Source organism: Xiphias gladius, chromosome 16 (assembly GCF_016859285.1).
Source record: "Xiphias gladius isolate SHS-SW01 ecotype Sanya breed wild chromosome 16, ASM1685928v1, whole genome shotgun sequence".
Taxonomy (NCBI): domain Eukaryota; kingdom Metazoa; phylum Chordata; class Actinopteri; order Istiophoriformes; family Xiphiidae; genus Xiphias; species Xiphias gladius.
Genome location: NC_053415.1, coordinates 6,733,827 through 6,751,957, shown reverse-complemented (window position 1 = coordinate 6,751,957; position 18,131 = coordinate 6,733,827). Strand labels below are relative to the sequence as shown.

Genomic DNA, 18,131 nt, shown 5'->3' with positions numbered 1-18,131 from the left:
TGAGCAATCATCTAAATCATTGCCTTAGCACACAAAGATTTCAAAACACACTGGTATGCACACAAACAAAAACACCCCCCCCCCCATAACCCCACTCACACTCACACACACACACACACACACACACACACACACACAGCTCATATGCTGAAAACATCTGGTTATAATTACAAACATGGCGGAAAGGCAAGCAACAGCTTTTGTTGCCTCTGGTCCTTGAGGGGCGGTGTTTGTGTGTGTGCGTGCAAGTTAGTTAAGATTGTGTGTGTTTGTTTGTTGGAACAGGAACAAATGGGACTATTATTCATGCAGGGGGCAGAGAGAGAGTGGGCGAAGGAAACACAGTTATTATACTACTATTTGATGATGCTGAAACTATGTTTATTTGTTTCATTACAAAGTCAGATGGAACAGTGCTTGTCGGTACTGTTGCTGTAAAAACGCAACAGTCTATTACAACAACTTTCCACGGAATAAACCAGCATGACTAACACTAGTAATTTCCAAGTAATATCAGGCACACAAATTACAAATACTTAATTAGACTGTGGATATTTGCAAAATGACTTATCTGCACTTAGAAGAATGGATTTATGGAAAATCAGAAAGGGTGACTTACCCCTATGCCTCCACATGGTAACCTCACAAACATGGGACTCACTGAACCTGAGACAGAAGAAAAGAAATTGAGAACCAGAAAAGGCAGTAGAGAAAGTAATAAAGAAAGAGTAAAAGGTTGGGAGGTAAAGAGATAATATTGTGGACTTCCATGCAAAAATGGGTGCATGACCCCTGACCAAATCTAACAGCGAGAGTACAAAGGGGCATGCTTTAATTGGGTGGGGTAAAGAAAAAAAAAGTATCTCGTTGCCTTCACAATCAAACCCCCTTTCCCTCTTCAGGGGGAATCAGGATGTTAGGTAAAAAAGGGATCGGTTTTGTCATAGAAAACTGAAATGAATAAACTTCAATAAACAGAACTAATTTGATTTGACTCATTTCAAATCTAAACTACAATGACATTTTCCCTTTACAACAGAACTTTTTTTTTTTTTATGTCTGTTCAAAATGCATACAAAACTTTTAACTTCTGCCCTCTATTTCCTCTGAATTCAGTCTGTTTGTGTGCGTTTTTTAGAAATGAACCAACTTAACAACTTAACTGCGCAATGTTTCACAACATTAAACTGATCTCAATCCAGTGTCGACAACTGGACTAGCGTAAAGTTTCATGAGTACATGAGCAGACCTCTGACGCTCAACAGGCAGAGCATGGCACTCGCATTACTAAAGCTCGGAGTCCAAGTCTCATTGAGCTACTGGCTAACTTGCTAAAAATACATGCATTCAACAGTGTCTGAAAAAAAAAAAGAAACAGTCACTAAGAGATATGTAATATATTTTCTACGAATACTTTAATCCCTGACTGGTTGTCACCTTTGTGGTTGTATTACAGTTTGCATTTTCACTTTCTTCTTCTCCTTTCCATTGTGTACATAAACCCACCTGTGTGCTGAACCTTACACAGGAGTATCTGGTAATATTCCTGTGTAAGCAGTAATAATAAGTGGAATTTATGTCTTCACTGGAATGAAAGCTAAGATGACCACTGGGGTTTGCCCCTTAGGTTTTAGCCCTCTCATGCACACAGGGGCTGCTTTGGCTACACCTGCTCTTCAAGCAACTAAGGCTAAACGTAAGTGACTAAGCAGCCTGAGCGACTTTCAGTTTAACAGCTTCAGCAGGTCCTCACCTTATCGTAACACCACCGAGACTTTATTAGATTGGACCTTTTGTTATGACATGGTTTAAGCATTAAAGCAGATTCCTTTAACAGACGCTGCAGATCCATGGCATTCACATGACAGGCTAGTGGGAGACTTAGCCTGCTTAAATGGACAAAGTTACTGAATACTTAATGTTGCATGTATACATGTATATTTATACGTGTACTGTGCAGTTGGAGTTGGCTGCTTTGCACTGCAGTTGCGCACTGAATCTCTTCGCCTATCTGAGATTGTACCAGTTGTGTCAAGTGCTGTGAAACACTATTAAACTCAACACTCATTCATTTCAGTGTTAAAGCTTCCACTTTATGTTAAGACTAATCTAGTGGGATATCTATACTGCAGGTGGTGGAGCAGTGCACATCTGGATCAAGTGTATTAGTCAATGTATGTGTGTTAATGCATGTCTTACAGTCTAGTTTCTGCCGCAGTGGGTTTGTTCCATACAGCAAGACGTGGGCTTCAGAGTGGACTGTTTGTAACTCCTCCAATGAGGCCTTTCTACCTCGGATACACTGCACACAAAGTAGAATAGAGGAGATGAGAGGAAAAAAAAAAAACAACAGAGGGAACTTTTGATTGAGTTTCCATGCTCACCAATGGAGCAGGCCATAGTCACCCAAAAAGGGGGTAAGGGCAGAGTGAAGTGCTGCACGAAAGTAGTCACATTGTGTGACGTTCAGGAGGAAGGAGTGCATATAGAGTTGGTATCCGCAAGTCAGAATTTAGGAGGGGAAACTAATTCTGGCTCATTCTCAAACCATAACCTCAAACTGTGTGGTTTTTATTGGTAAAGCCTGGCGTTAACAGAAAACGACTGAACACTGCCCCCTTTTGGTCATGATAACAACCTGCACTTGTGACTTGAAATTCATCCTAAGGAGAGTGGTAAAAAAATAAAAGACTTTTCAAATGACTAAATAGTAATGAAACAACAATATACAACAAATGCACCTCTACAACACAGAGGGGAAGAGAGAAAATAACACAAACATTGCTAATACATGAATACAGCATAAAATGCCTAAATGTTGCATCTGTTTACAGATATTATTTTATGGGCTACCTTTCAATAAATATGCTGTCTATTTTAATTTTTGTTTTGACCTATCTAACTATGGGTGTTCAAAAACTGACAAGGATTATAATTTACCTTTGGATGCTAGATACTGATCAGTTTGTTTAATTCTCTCCACTGTTATGTTACTGTGCATGTTGTATAATAACCATGCTGTAGAAACCATTGCAATATTTCTATAAGAAAACAAAGGAATGCTGGGTTTGCACTGCACTTTGGATGAAAGAGGAGTGCATTATTGCACACGGTTAAAGTTGACAGTTTCAGATACCTGATATACAGAGACTGTAGGAAAGGACAAAATTGGCTGCTAGGTAATTTTTATTAAGTACTTTAGCAGGTGCTTGTTACCTTGGATTGAACTCAAATTTGTCCGTCCAAACTTAACAGACACTATCTGTACAAGACATTACAAGTAATTGGTCAGATGAATCTTTTTTCTTTTTTTTTTGAGATGCAAAACCACAGATTTCAATATCGTGTTAGTCGTCATTCACTGTGTCTATTCAACTCTGTTTCTTTGGATGTGATTAATAATACATTTATCCATACAGCCATGGAGTCAAAGCTCTGTGTTTAAGTGCAACTTCGGCCTTACCTCACAGTGCACCCTAAGGCCTGTTTCCTGTAGTCGGGACCAGATACTCTGGATGCGGCCCGCATGCTCCGGATGACTGGTGGTGTTACCACAGATACACTGGTGCTTCTGCATTAAAGAGTCATATACCAGACCTGGAAAATACACACACCATCACACATACACATAAAGAGGCTCTATGTGATTATGCATCTTTGACAACAAGATTCCTGTAATCGTACTGTAAAACATTAAGTATTATTATCTGTTGCACCTGCTCCATCATAAACACAAGGTCATGTGGAGAGGGTCCAGGGAGATGAGGTGATTCTGTAAACAGTAACACTTACAGTGATTCATATTGTCAAGGGCTCAGAAAACCTAGCAACAGTCTTGTGCATATAAACAGCCACTGTATGTTGGCTCATCATCATGTGTATTTTCAGGACATGATTTCCTCTAACCTGCAATAAGTAGGATGAAAGTGTGTTTCTAGATTACAGTTTGCTAATCTACGTCAATATGGATTTCTGTGAGAGAGCAATAGACATACGAGTGATATTTAGTTGCAGCGTGTAAGACCCTTATTATTATTTTCAACAGACCTGTCGTGAATCGGGGCTTGGTTGGCGGCTCCTGTACTACCATGGGGAAGGAGGCAGAGGCCGGAGATGACTGAGCCCTGGAGAGGGGGCGGTGTCCAGCAAAGCTGACTGATAGCCCGGCTGCTTCCATGGAGGCTTGGTAGTTCCTCAACTGGTGAATCCGCTGTTGCTCTAAAAGCAGAGCTTGCTGCTCTCAAACACAAACACACACGACATGTACCGTGTTAGAGTTGGACTGCAATGTCTTCCTCTTGCCAGAAGATGGCACTAGATACTTACAAGTTTTAAGTGGCTATTCTATAGAATCTACATAGGCTGCATCAGTAAGAGTTGATATTGTGCTACACAGCGACATATTAAGTTTTCTGTTCTATTGTGGAGCTGAAGCAGCAAATCAGTTCTATGGGGTTCACATGAGAACAACACACATTTCCAAAAACGGTAGTAATGCAGGGAAATTGGTCTCATTTTTTGAATGAGGTTATTAACCCTGAGCTCTTACTACATTTCATGTGAGCCTTCAGCTGAAAAAGACTATCCTCACAGCTGTCTTTTGACAGGATAATGGATACCTTAATCTAAAACCAGTTTAATCTCAACTTGACTTCACATAATGATTATTCTCTTCATGTGATTTTAAAGAATGCTACCTCAAACACTAGACAATTATGGACCATTATAATTATTGCATAACAGAAAGCAAAGTGAGAAATCAGTAGGGTTTTTGTACATGTACTTTTTAATTAATTTGTTTGAAGGTGTCTCATGTAAGTGCTTGCAAAGTATCTGTATGTACTTGTTTTAAATATTATGCTGCTCTTTCCACTCAAAACAGGCTCACCATGCAGTCCAGTTATTCTATTCTAATGGGCGTGTCTGCTTACACTATGGGCGCCATGGTGACAGTGGGAGGAGTGCCTGATTGAATTTGGCTAAGCAGACGGCAGGGATGGGCGAGACAGATGAGGACAGGGTGTCCGGACTCTGTGCGTGCGTGTGGCCACAGACAGATTGCGAGGCACACAGAGATAGAGATTGTATGTTGTTTGCATCCATCGACAAGTAATGCAAAATTGGAGACAGACAAAAACCGCAATAGTGGGTTTTCGTGTGGGTGTACAGTTTGTATTTTGAAAGCATGCATATTTATGTATATATATGGAGTCTTGCTAGGGAGTAGTGTGGAGGAGGTACACATGCCCTAAGCCATTCATGAAAACACACTACTCTGCATTAGCAGTGTATGTGTAGTGTTTGTAAGTGTGTTTTGTGTTACTTGGGGAAATTTTAAATAAAGTAAATAAAGCTTAAATTATACCAGAAAGTGGTCTGGACAGACAGTCGGGTAGAAAGGCAGATCGAATGTGGAGTGTAATGTTTCAGTCAGTCACTACTAGTGCCATCTGTCCCTGCTGTCAGACTGTTTTCATCCATTTGTCTAAAAAAATCCCTACAAAATTTAGATGTCCAGTGAAAACCAATCCTCCATAGTGTCTTATTATAGTCAGTTTGAACCAGAATGCATTTATAATGAGATAATGTATCAGAGACAGAATTTGATACCATCCTTAGATCGTGCAAGTATAAAATTTGCAGACGGATCAGTTTCATCCTCTTAGTTTTTATTTTTTCTGAAAAGCAGATTGAACTTTAGGAATCTGCATTTAAACTGAGTCTAATTTCACACCCAGTCAGTCTCCAATTTCCATAATTCACTCTTTATCTCACCGTCCTCCTCCTCTTTTCACCCTATCTTCTTTTGATCTTCTCTCTCTCTCTCTCATTTGTCTTTTTCCTGCTTTTCTCCCTCCCATTCTTTTACGTGCATCTTCTTCTACACCCACTCCCACCTGCACCTGTCCTTCCCCTTTTCCCCACCCCTTGTCCTCACCTGTCTGAACAAGAAATCCTGCTCAGCCTGTCTCTCCCTCTGCTCCCTCTCTTCCTGCTCCTGTAGGTCTGGGGGCTCCTGCTTGATGACCACCCCCCGTAGCGGCCCCATCTCCTGCACGGAGGTAGAGGAGGAGGATGAGGACGAGGAGGACAGTCCTTGGTGCTCCCTGAGTTCCTCTTCCGTCTCCTCTGGGTGACTCTGATGCTGCCTGGGTGTCCCTGAGGCACTTGAGCCTGTGGCTGAGACCTGATCGCTGGGCTTGGACATTATCTAAAGGATGAAAAGAGAAGTCCAGGTGAGAGGTTTTCCAGACCAATGCTATGATTATGGGCGTTATTTCCATTGGGTCTTGCATTAAAATAAACAAAATCAAGGAACGCTTTGCAATAAAAATTGTCCACCAAATGTCAAGCCAAGATTAAGGAATTAGCTGGTATGAGATATAGGGATGATAGCAAGCTAAAACAAAGAACCAGTGAGTGCACATGGCAAAAATGTACACAAAGAAATGTGAAAAAATTATACTCTATGTATATTTGAGGCTGAAAACCTGCCTTTTTGTCTTGTTAGGAGTAAGTGTCAGAGAGACATTTTTTAACAAAAGGAAACCAGAATCCAGTGAGGACAGAAAGAGAATTTTAGCTTTAGACACGAAAAACAAGGGGAGGGGAAAACACGCCTTCTCAACTGACTGAATATCAGGGACAACAATGAATGAGGCCAGACAACTTGTACCACTTTAACAAGTGTTGGTACACTGAAGATGTTTTTCATTCCAAAAATAGCTGACTGATCGGTTCCAGTACAAAAACAATGCAAAGAACCTTAAGTTTAATCAAACAAAAGCTGACATTAGGCAGGCACTTGTACTTTTTGTACACATAGAGATAAACCAGATCTGTACCCTGGACTCTGTTTGGTTATTTACTTATTTTAAACTCCTCAAAGAATCTCCACGACTGTTTGTAATTCACAAGTTAGTTCACTATGACTGCGTCTGTAAAAGAGAAGAAAAACTGAGCAAAGGACATGAGGGAGAAATAGAGGAAGAATTGTAGAGGAGTGATTTTAGGAGTCTTGTTGTGGCAGCTTGCCCTGTCCCTGTCGTCAAAGACCTCAACCTTCATGCGCAGGTCATGACTGGAGTGGACCAATGATTGTGCATGGAACACACACGCGCACTCCAACACAGGAACACAAAAACACACACACACACACACACACACACACACAATTTGGCTGGCATATTGCCCAGGGAACAGTCCATTGACGTCAGAGAGCAGGCTCTTGCCTCATCCCAGTCCCTCTTCTCCAAACAAACTCAAAACACTCTTCCACTCCTACTGCACTGATTCTCGCTCGTCCTCTCTCTTTTGTTTTGCTCTTTCTCCCCCTCCTTTTTAACAGAGGAAATAGTTGCTGGGATGTGAACCTTATGGGGGACCGACACTAAATAAGTCTGTTGAATCAGTTAGAAGACAGAGAGAGTGGGTGGTGGAGAGGGGAAGGTGCTTGTATACACAAACACTTGACACTAGATGACTTTGCATATCTATCTCTGTAATACAAAAACTTTCACAACAATATTAGTTACGCGAGTATTCCACAGTGTTGCGTTAGCTGTCTGAGGTAATTAATGGTAGACAGCAGGCTCAGGTTGGAACAGTTTCAAGATTCTTTCATTCCTCTCTTTGCTGCCAACATGTCTAACTGTTAAAGCCAAATTTTAAGTTTGCAGGAAGGGCCCACTTTCCTTGCTGACTTGACTAAAAAATGTGAACAAGGAAAGGAAGGAAGGCTGTAGATGACTCATGTTTTACAAAGTGGCTGGGTCTCCTGTGGTGAATAGGGTAAATAAATGAAACTAAACTGATCATACCACCGGGATATTTGTAGGAATAGTTTGTAACATTGCACTTACGCTCTACAGTACATATGGAAAGAATCAAATTTAATGGCAGCGATGACTATCCTTATCACTATGATCAAAAGCAGTATTTCAATCATTCTGCAGAGACTGCTGCTGTCTGGAATCCTGTAATTCTTCATGTTAAACAGAAAGTATGTTCCAGTTTTTAAGAACCTGACTTTGTTCATGCAGCTATCAATAGTGTTTCCTTGGGCTAGTTTTACATTTTCCATTGTGCCAATTTCTTTGAAAGGCAGTAAAGAGGCAAAACAAAGGACATGACTATCTGGGGATATGTAATCTATTTCAATTAAAATCTGTAAGAGTAAGACTACTGTGGATATATCTGCGTACATTAATATTAGAAAAACATCCAATCCACCTAAAAAAAAAAAGAAAAAAAAAAATATATATATATATATATATATATATACACACACACACACACACACACACACACACACACACACACACACGTCTGTGAACAGATCCTTTGTCCATGTGATGTCCTTGTGGTTACTGTCTGCCCGATACTTTCTGTGCTCAGACAGATTGTATAAGACTTTTTTTTTTTTAATGGAAATTCAACTTATCACAATCACTTTGGCACACTCAACAGCAGGCAGGAAACAAACATTACAACGTACTTCATAAGTCAACATGACCTGTTTGGAGATCTCTGCATTGGCTACTGTAGATTTGTACTGTGCACCAGTATATTATCTGGTTATTATCAGAGTGAGATGCCTGCCTTACATGTCTTAATTAACATGCATCTAAAATGAGTGTGCTATGAACTGGTACAATGAAGTAGGGAAGGAAATTATGTGTCACACATGCACAATAAATTTAAAGCACCGGGCCACATTTATATGTGAAACACTAGAAAATATATTATGATTTAGAGTAATCATAATTCTGTAAATGCAGTTACAGTTTCTTTAAATATGCCATGCAAACTCATTAGTCACATTCTCATTTTAAGTTTACTGGTAAAGAGCATTAACACAACTTACTATTACATCAAATTACCTGGTTTTACACCTGAGCTATACTTAATTGGCTGGACTCACAACAGCCTGGAGTCTAGAAGCAGACGGAGTCACCAACAGCCAAACAGCAAAAAGACAGTGGTGCTTAATCCTACAGGAACTTCAGCAGACATTCACACACACAAACGACCATCTCCGTCTCTACGGTGACCTTATAATGCTGCAACTCCCCTTATCACCTTACACACACACACACACACACACACACACACACACACACACACACACACACACACACACACACACAGGTGCGCGCACACATACACACACTTCTACATCCACACACAACTACATGATGATGCAGTGAGTCATTTGCTGTGTGACCATATGTGGGGGCAACTTCCTCAAGAGCACAGTTGCCAGGGTGACAGGGAGAAGTAGGGATAAGCGAACACAGACAAGGAAGACTGGCTAGAAGACTTGCTGATTGCAGGATGATTCATCCTGTTCTTGAACGAAAGATAGGATCCACAGACATTAACCAAATCAGTGTCATGTCGATGGACACACGCACGCACACGCGCACACACACACGCAGAGCTACCTTGTTGATGATGTGCTGCTGCTGCTGCTGCTGTTGGAACAGTTGTTTGTGTTTCTCCAGGAACTGCTGGTGCTGCTGCTGGACTACCAGCTGCTGCAAGGCCTGGGCCTGTCCACACTGCTGCTGGGGCAGAGGGGCCGACTGGGTTCTCCCCAGGGGACGGTGACCCCGCGCAAGCTTGGAGACAGAGGGTGATGGTAGTGGAAGACCGCCCAGACCAACTGTGGTAAACACAGAGTGCACAGAGTGGTTACAGCAATGTATTATTATTATTATTATTATTATTATTATTGTTGTTGTTGTTGTTATTGTTTTATTTGCCCACTAAACTGTGGTCTTTTTAAGAAACTGTCCAGTGCCTCATGGTTATAATGCCCTGTGGACTTTTGCTTTTAACGTGCTTGCAGCCTCTCAAAATATCTGCAATTAAGCTACTGAGCGAAATGTCTTGCTTGCTAATAGGATTGCAAAAATTCCAAAAATGAGTCCCAGTTCATAAATCAATCTTCCTTTAAGTGAAGACAACGAAAAGGTGCATGAGCAGTGCTATTTATCTTAAAAAAATACTTTAAAAACTTGCAGAAGAAATTAGTCTCATGTTGAAGGCCACTGATTTAAAACGTATTGTTTAAAAGGTTTTTTAGTCATATCAAACAGAGATTCTTTTCTTTGCATGCATAACAGTCAAATTAAGGAAAAGTGGAGTCCCCATAGCCTGGCTGACAGCAAGAATATAGAGTACTGTATATTACGGCATGAAATTGCTTCAGGGTCTGCACAGTCATTAATTCAGACAGCAGCTACTCACTGCTGTGAAGTAAGGAAAATAAATTTTGCAGTGAACACCGACCCATTGGATTATGGCTCTGCTCTAGCAGAACCATGTGTTGGAGAAGGGGGTTGTGACCAGTGGTCCCCCCTCCAGCCCCTTCCCTGTCCAGTGCTGAAGATGCCAAGTAGGAGGGCAGGTGGGCAGTGGGCAGGAAAGGAGGGGTCAGAGGAATGCCCTGCTGTAACGCATTCAGATGACTCTCACCATCTTGGTGTCCTGATACCACCTACAAAGAGAGAGAGAAAAAGAGAGAGAGATTGAGACACAAGGAGGGATAAGAAAAGAGGCAGGCAGACACAGAGAGAGAGGCAGATGGACAGAGACAGAAGGGTCAAAGGAGACAAAGAGGGAGTGAGACGGCGAAAGAGAATCAGAGGGAAAGAGAGAGAGACTTGAAAGGCATGGCAAAAACCTATGATAAGACATAATCCAGTTTTGGAACTTCAGTTTTGGAAACTGCAATATTGTGTATAGAGTGTACTCACAGTGTTAGCAAGGCCTGTGGCTGGAAGTCCCAGGGTGATGTTGGGCAGAGAAGGGGAGGTGTATAGAGAGAGCTGGCTAACCGAACTTTCCCTTGCAGCCAATCTCTGAAGCAGAGAGGCCTGGACACATACAACCACACAACATTGCAGTAAATACTCACACAGTTCAGACACAAAGTTGACACAGCGTTACATACAGTACGTTACTTCTCTCACACACACACACACACACACACACACACACACACACACACACACACACACACACACACACACACACACACACACACACACACACACACACACACACACAGAGTCACCAGCCACCAGTCACCAGTCACCAGTCAGCCTCATACACACAAACACCAACAGATGTGCATGTGCATATGCAGTCATACACAAGCACGCAAAATAATGTTGGTTACCTCTCCTGGGCTGCTGGAGATGGTGACCCCATTCTCACTGGGGATGTTACTGGAGCTGTTGTTGGGAGAGCTAGGACCTGAGCCTGGTGCACTGTTGCATGCAGACTCTAAAATACACGCAAGACAGAAATTTGATTTTTTGAAAACAATAATAACAATAATAATAATAATTCATTATAATTAATTTAATTTGTCCATCAAAGCACTGCAAAAATAAGATTCTGCACATCTTTATCATGATACCAAATACAAACAACAGATGAAATCCAATGACAAGAGTCCTCACCAGCCACGTCTAGGGAACGCTTCTTGGCAGTAGTGATTGGACCATCTTTCCTGCGGAGCAGAGGGCTGCTGCGGCGCTCGGTCACCTTCTGCTTTAGCCTGGAACGAAGTTTCAGGTTGGGCTCGGAGGCTGACGAGATGCAGAGAGGAACAAGAAAGGATGGAGGATTTACTCAAAAGGTGGAGACATTTCAGTCTAGAGTAAGATTAAACTTTAAAGTAACTGAGAGCCTATTTTACATTTACATTTACATTTACATTTTATAAAACATCATCAAAAATCCATTAACAATATCCCATCTAACAAATGTGTAGCAGTACCAAATAACTAAGTGGATAGAGCTACGCATTGCCAGGGCTAAGTATTTGATTTCCAACTGGGGCCCCCATTCTAAAAATATTAATCTGATAAACCCCAACTTAACCCCATAAATGTGTTGAAAATTACAGATTCCCTCTAAACTGGCACTTAGGTTCTCAGTTTTGTGGTAGATTGCTAGGCCACACAAGTGGGAGCTTGTTCGCAGGCATGTTGTGGGGCTAATGAGCTCGTCCCTATGGGCCACACTGTACGTGTTGGCCGACAGACTCAGGAGCTGAAGTTAGCCATCATCATGTGACAGTGGGAAGCGCTGCTAGAAGAGGGGCAGCGGCCAACTGGCAGCTTTCTTGACCCCACGCTTAATGATGCCGCCTCCATGCATTGCTAATGAACACTGCATGTTTCCAGACACTTTCAATTAAAAAAAAAATTGCAAGTGTGTGTCTTCATCTGTGTTTGTAAGTGTATGGGTATGTGTGTGCCTGATTCAACATTTCTTGGGGCTCTGCTTGAAAACAGATGCTCCAGTTCTGGATTTGGGGTTGAGCTGTATTGGTGAGTGGCCTGACCTTTTTCTGCCCAGTCTTGTTTTGGTGTTTCTCTGCCAAACTACACCAAACACAGGCAGTTTTATTCTATTCCCTCTTCACTGGCTTCCTTCCGCTCAATTAGTTGAAGTTGGACAGCTGACCAATGGCTGACCCTATGCTTGTCCCACGACCATATATCAAAGAGACCACGCTACGTTCATTAGCATCAGAGGAGGAGCTGGGATGTTATTACTAAAGTCAAGAGGAAGCAAATGATTCTTCTGTGTGTACTGTATTCCTTGTTACAAGACTTATTCAGGGTCATTACAAACCCTCTGGCCCTTGTACCTGCAGCTTTGAAGGCTAATCAAGGAAGAATGAAGCTTCACCAGGTTTTAATGTACTTCAAAGAGGTGCAAGCACTATACCTCTTGGTCAGTGGGGATGAGATGACCTATTGTGAATCTATTATGTCTAAGTACATTTTCAAATGCACTTTATTGGAAGGGGAACAATGCTACTGAAGTTATGAAACTCAATTATTTAAAAAAGTGCTTCTTCTGAGTGGAGGACATTCTTCCAAAGTCTTTGTTAAGAGGGATGGAATGGGTCAGGATAAAATTCTATGCATTAGCTGAACTGGAGGAGAAAAAAAGACAAGGAGAAAAGAGGCACAGTGCATTCATGTTCAATTTTTAGTCTATTGCAAATGGATTCGTAGTAGTTATGAATTGCCAAAATTATTGCCATAATTATATAGAAAAATAATAATAATTGAAATCAGATTTCCTCCATTGCAACAATCTATCATTCTATAAAAGAAGCAGAATAAAGTTTCTTTTTTAGATTTGTGATGTGTTACACAAGACATATGGTGTGGTATCTGTGAGCCTGTTTGATTCTGATTGTGCTTTGACCATTCCTAACCTTATCATTTTGATAATGATGGGAAGCATAAATGAACCATGGTGCTGAGAATTTGGCTGGAATCTTGCGCTATCTTTATTACTGTTTCAGAGGACATCCTGATAATGCATATTAAAGTCAGAACTGCTTGAATATGAGCCATGGTGTGGGAACCACCACCATTAAAAGAGGACATGAGTATCTCTGGCTATGCATGTGCTTAATTATAAACAATCATTATGTTTAATATATCCCCTGCATTATTTTTTAAAAATATCAACTAGATGTCACAGGCCAAGGTGATTAAGAAGTGGATAAATAAAAGAAGGAGTGGATGGAGAGAGAGACAAACTAGATAGAAGGAGAAATTGAAGGTTAGAGGGAGGTTAGGAGGACAGAAAAGGAGATAAAGAGAAGGAAGGTGAAGTAGGGCTGTGGTCGCAATGGGGGTGTTCACCTCAGGACACAGTGACTTTGAAGGGTGTTAATGCCGACTGGGCAAAAGCACACCAGTGTGCACATGTGCGAACACACTCGCTGCAGAGGGCCCAGACTGGTTTTACTGCTGACGCTGGCATTTTACTGTAGCCCTTTCTCCCTCCCTCGCCTCCATCCATCCTCCACTCTCTCTTTTCTTCTAATCCCCCACTTCTCTCTTTCCTCTGCCATGTCTCCTTCATTGTTCAGCCTTTCTCCCTAGTTTTTTTTTCTGTGCAAACGTTCACACCGGAAGCAACCATTGGCGAAGTAGACTTTCCGCCTTGTTAGAGCATACATCACTGTCCTACTTCATGATGGTGACGACCCAGAAACAAAGAAGTAGTAAGAAGAAGTAAGTTAACATACTTTACATGTCTTCTTCTATGTTCTTGCAGCTGTCTAGCCACAGTCCTGACATTATAAAGGTATCATTAAAAAAAAAAAATTTCCACACTAGCCATAGGCCAAATTGGCTTTTAAGGGGAGGAAGTGAAATAACACACAAGAGTCCTGAATCCAAGGTCGCATTGTATATTTACTTTATATGCAATGTATTACATGCTAAATGTAATTTTCTGAGTTCTCTCTTCATTGTATCCTTTAAAACCGTAAAAATCCCTTAACCCTACCCATCTGATGGCATACTAATATCAAATCAAACACATCAACAAGTGCTTAGTACTTCAATAGCGAGTGGAGGAGGAAACTGGTTCTGTGATACAAAACATATTGATCAGTTGCTCAACTGTTTTGACAGATGGGAATCCCAAGCTGGTAGAGTCATGCTAGGGGAAGCTGTGATGCTCTTCCCAGGAAAGGCAGAGAAGAAGAGAGATTTATAGAAATCAATAGAGCAGTTTTCTGAAACTCATCAATAGTGCTTCCCAGAAATACTATATGTGGTAGATACATTAGATCGATAGGTTAGATAGACATAAACAGAGGGACATATAGACATAGAGACAGAAAGATTTGTCTCCTGTACATATTTTCTAGAAACATGAAGACAAATAAACTAGATCAAATTTGATTGTAAATGTCTTTACAGCCCAGTTATTATATAAACAGGTTGTTATGATTCTTAGATACAGTTTCCAAGAGACATTTGTCATTAAATTTAACATCAAAATATTTAACCATCTCTCCTGTGAGCATATAACATGGATATGAGCACAAGACACCAAAAATCTGGCTGACATAGTTGCAACTAATGAGGCCTTCACATGGAGGTTACATGAGCTAGTTAAAATCAGTGGCATCCATTACTGATTGTTCAGACACCCAAGTGGTAAACAAGTGAGGTGGGTAGAAAAGCACATGGCAGTTTTTCCCTTGTTTACATTTTAGCTATTTAACTGCTACTTATAACATGCCAGAGCAATCCACGAGTGAACCAGCACACCCAATTTAAATTCCATTATCATCAAGATCACAGCGAAACAGGGCCTGAGAGTAGATGTGTAAAATACAAGGTAAACTCAATATATCATTGAGTTTAGCTTGATTTGGTTCAGTTATATACCTGGAACCACCAACAAGTCAAACAATCAGCGGGGATTCAAATGAAGTGCCAAGGATTGAGCGTCAAGTCATCTCCAACGACGTCAGAGGAGAGGAGATGGGTTTAATCTCAGCCGGTGGGTTAAAAAGTAGAATGGAAGAGAGACCGTCGTGGTAACAGCCACCATGTTGCATTGTTCTCCATTAAAACACAGATTCACTAAGCTGACTACGAGTGTCAAATTCTAAAGCTATGTAATGGACTAAACAAAAGAACATGAAAGTGCTATATTGCATGTGGTTATCCTTCATGGTTTAAATATTCAGTGCACAGTGTGGTATGGGAATGTGTGTGACTTTCTGAACAAGTGAGGGAAAAAGGGGTCACCATGACAAGTCTGCATCTGTCATGAAGGCCTAACAGACTTCCTGTCGCAGCATTCAAAGTGGCCCTCTGTGTTCTACGAGCCATAATCGTAAAGCCGCTCAGACTTGGACAATGAACCCTGTTGTAATATACTGTATGCCTGGACTTGCAAGAGAGAAAGAGAATTCTTAACATACATTTATAATTTACACGCATACATTACCAACATTGGTCACCACAGGCAAAAACGTCATGCATGACAGTTCCAGTCGTCAGAGCGTTGCACAACTGCGGTGACCACTGTCACTCACTTCCTCTTCAACACAGTTCATCTCTCTGTCTGCTGGTCTAATCGGATGTATGTCTGCTCACTATTGACACAACAGTTCCTCAACAGCTGTGCCAGAGAGTATGCACATGTGCAGTCAGAATTCCCTCTCTGCCTCTCCTCACAACTGACACAAAGACCAATCTCACACTCCATTTCTCCTCATAATATGTCACTTTCTTTACATATCCACAGCGATATGTACGTACTATACAGCTTGTTATGCCTTGTGCCAGTATGAACTGTGTAACGGTAAGTTGTGAATATTTCTGTGCACCGCTGGCACACTGGATCCCTGAATTACATCGGAGTGTCCCTGAAAGTTTAAACTCTCAGTCTGAGGTTGTGTGCCAGGATAAATCTTTCCTGCTTCCAGTTCACAGCAGGTGGGCAGGAGTGCAGAGTACACAGAGCTTGGCCTCCAGCTGTGAAAGCAGGCGGCGATACTGCCAAAGCAGCTGCTGACGCTAAGTGAATAATCACAGCTTGGCCGTATTTGACATGGACAGAAGGACAGAGAAGTAACAGTCTGATGCATCCAAAAGGCAGGAACTGTGGTTTTGACATGTTTCCTAGAACACTTCACGGAGTAGTCAAGAGTTGTTTTGTTGAACAGTAAGATCTATAACCTCTGTAAAGGAGTGTGACTGAATGTGTTTGTCAATATCAGTGTGAATGAGTGTAAAACAGGAGAATAGCCAACTGACTCAAAAAGAAAATCTTTTTTTCTTCAAAAGTTCCCACACCAGTATGTATGTATTCCCATGTATGTGATGGCCCCATGATCTCTAGTCTCTCTTGGTAATTATGACAACCTAGATATTCTACTGTGCAGGATGATTTAAGGAACTTTTTACCGATTTTAGGGTTTCTAGTGTTCTACTCTCAAGTTGCTCCACTCTCTGTCCATCCACCCTCATTTACATTAGAATGATTCAAAAGACTTTAAAAAAAAAAAAAAAATTTGATTTCTTTTTTAAAGAAAATTTTAAGAGCTCCTTTTAATCTCCCAGTGGCTGACTCCTGGTACATCCGCCTAACTTTGAAACCCAATAAGCCATTTGAATTGCTTTTGTAGGGAAAAAGGGAGATTAGGGTGCCCTTCTGGGCAGGGAATGATGGCTGGCTGTAAGAGGTGGATGAATATAGATGTCAGAAAGTAACAACACCTCAGCAAAATCAGTGTTATTCTGTACCTGTTTTGCGGAGAGGGAAGTCGTCTTTTGAGTCATATGTGCCCAGCATTGGGTGGTTGTACGCTGACAATGTTGTTTGGGGAGGAGAGCTCTGGTCCAAAGAGCTGTGCTGGGTTTTTCTACAAAAAGGATGTAAAAAAAGAAAAACAATTAAACATTATTAGTATAACATGCAATATGATTTTATTAATTCTTTCCAGGTAAAGTGTGGCTGTATGTCTGCTTACCAAGCTCACTGTGTACCTGACTTTCCATACACACACACAAACACACAAGTTTCAGTGCAGTGACAAAGACAGCTTCCATCCCCCACCCAAATGTTATTGAGAGAAGGGATGGAGACAGAGAGCTGAAAGCATCCTCTTCCATCCTTTTTGTTACCACCATGAGACAGCAAAGAGGCTAAGGTTTAGTTTCCTATCTGAAAGGTGAGTGAATAATACAGAGAGACTGGGATGGAGAAAGTGAGAGATGTAGGATGAGAGGAGAAATGAAGCTAAAAGAGGCATAAAAGTATGGAAGAACTGAGGAGAAAGCAAACAGGTAGGAGACTAAGCAAATGGGAAATTGGCAGTGATAACCAATTTCCTCGTTGATGGCACACACTTTAGATTGTTCTATCATCTCCTGCCTTGGCAGAAATGCTTAAAGCCTCTTCAAATATTTAAAGCGCAGGAGAGGTGCCATAGTCTTTTCTCTTTGCCCACTTCAAACATACGCACACACAAACAGACCTCAAAGGGAGCCAGCTGTCAATCATAGACAAAAAACACTGAAAGAAAAAAGGCTCATTCCTTCAACATTTTCTCTATAGTTCAACTCAGGGGCAACTGGTGAAGTCTCTCAGAGTGGCTAATTTTGATGCTGGAAACTTCTTACACAAACAGGCATTCACCGCACACAAAAGCACATTAATGACAGATACCCACACAACCGGGATTCAGTACACCACAAGGTTTGCCACGTTTGCAAAGACACAATGATAAGGGTCTGTATGTCACTCATCACTGTGACTTTTATGTTTGATTT

General features: G+C 41.3%; 1 protein-coding gene across 4 annotated transcripts in view; it reads right to left on the bottom strand.

Annotated features, from left to right (window-relative positions):
* The window catches only part of hdac4 (histone deacetylase 4), a 120,723-nt gene that overhangs the window by 24,506 nt on the left and 78,086 nt on the right, over window positions 1-18,131 (bottom strand). For 3 of the 4 annotated variants that reach the window (XM_040148628.1, XM_040148630.1, XM_040148629.1), the window contains exons 8-18: window positions 17,103-17,221; window positions 11,475-11,603; window positions 11,189-11,295; window positions 10,764-10,883; window positions 10,297-10,504; window positions 9,447-9,667; window positions 5,939-6,211; window positions 4,048-4,234; window positions 3,464-3,597; window positions 2,200-2,302; window positions 620-666 (exon numbers count right to left, since the gene is read on the bottom strand). In XM_040148628.1, coding sequence (XP_040004562.1) covers window positions 620-666; window positions 2,200-2,302; window positions 3,464-3,597; window positions 4,048-4,234; window positions 5,939-6,211; window positions 9,447-9,667; window positions 10,297-10,504; window positions 10,764-10,883; window positions 11,189-11,295; window positions 11,475-11,603; window positions 17,103-17,221 — 1,648 coding nt within the window. The remainder of the gene's footprint in view (window positions 1-619; window positions 667-2,199; window positions 2,303-3,463; window positions 3,598-4,047; window positions 4,235-5,938; window positions 6,212-9,446; window positions 9,668-10,296; window positions 10,505-10,763; window positions 10,884-11,188; window positions 11,296-11,474; window positions 11,604-17,102; window positions 17,222-18,131) is intronic. The other variant, XM_040148632.1, reaches the window with a different exon arrangement.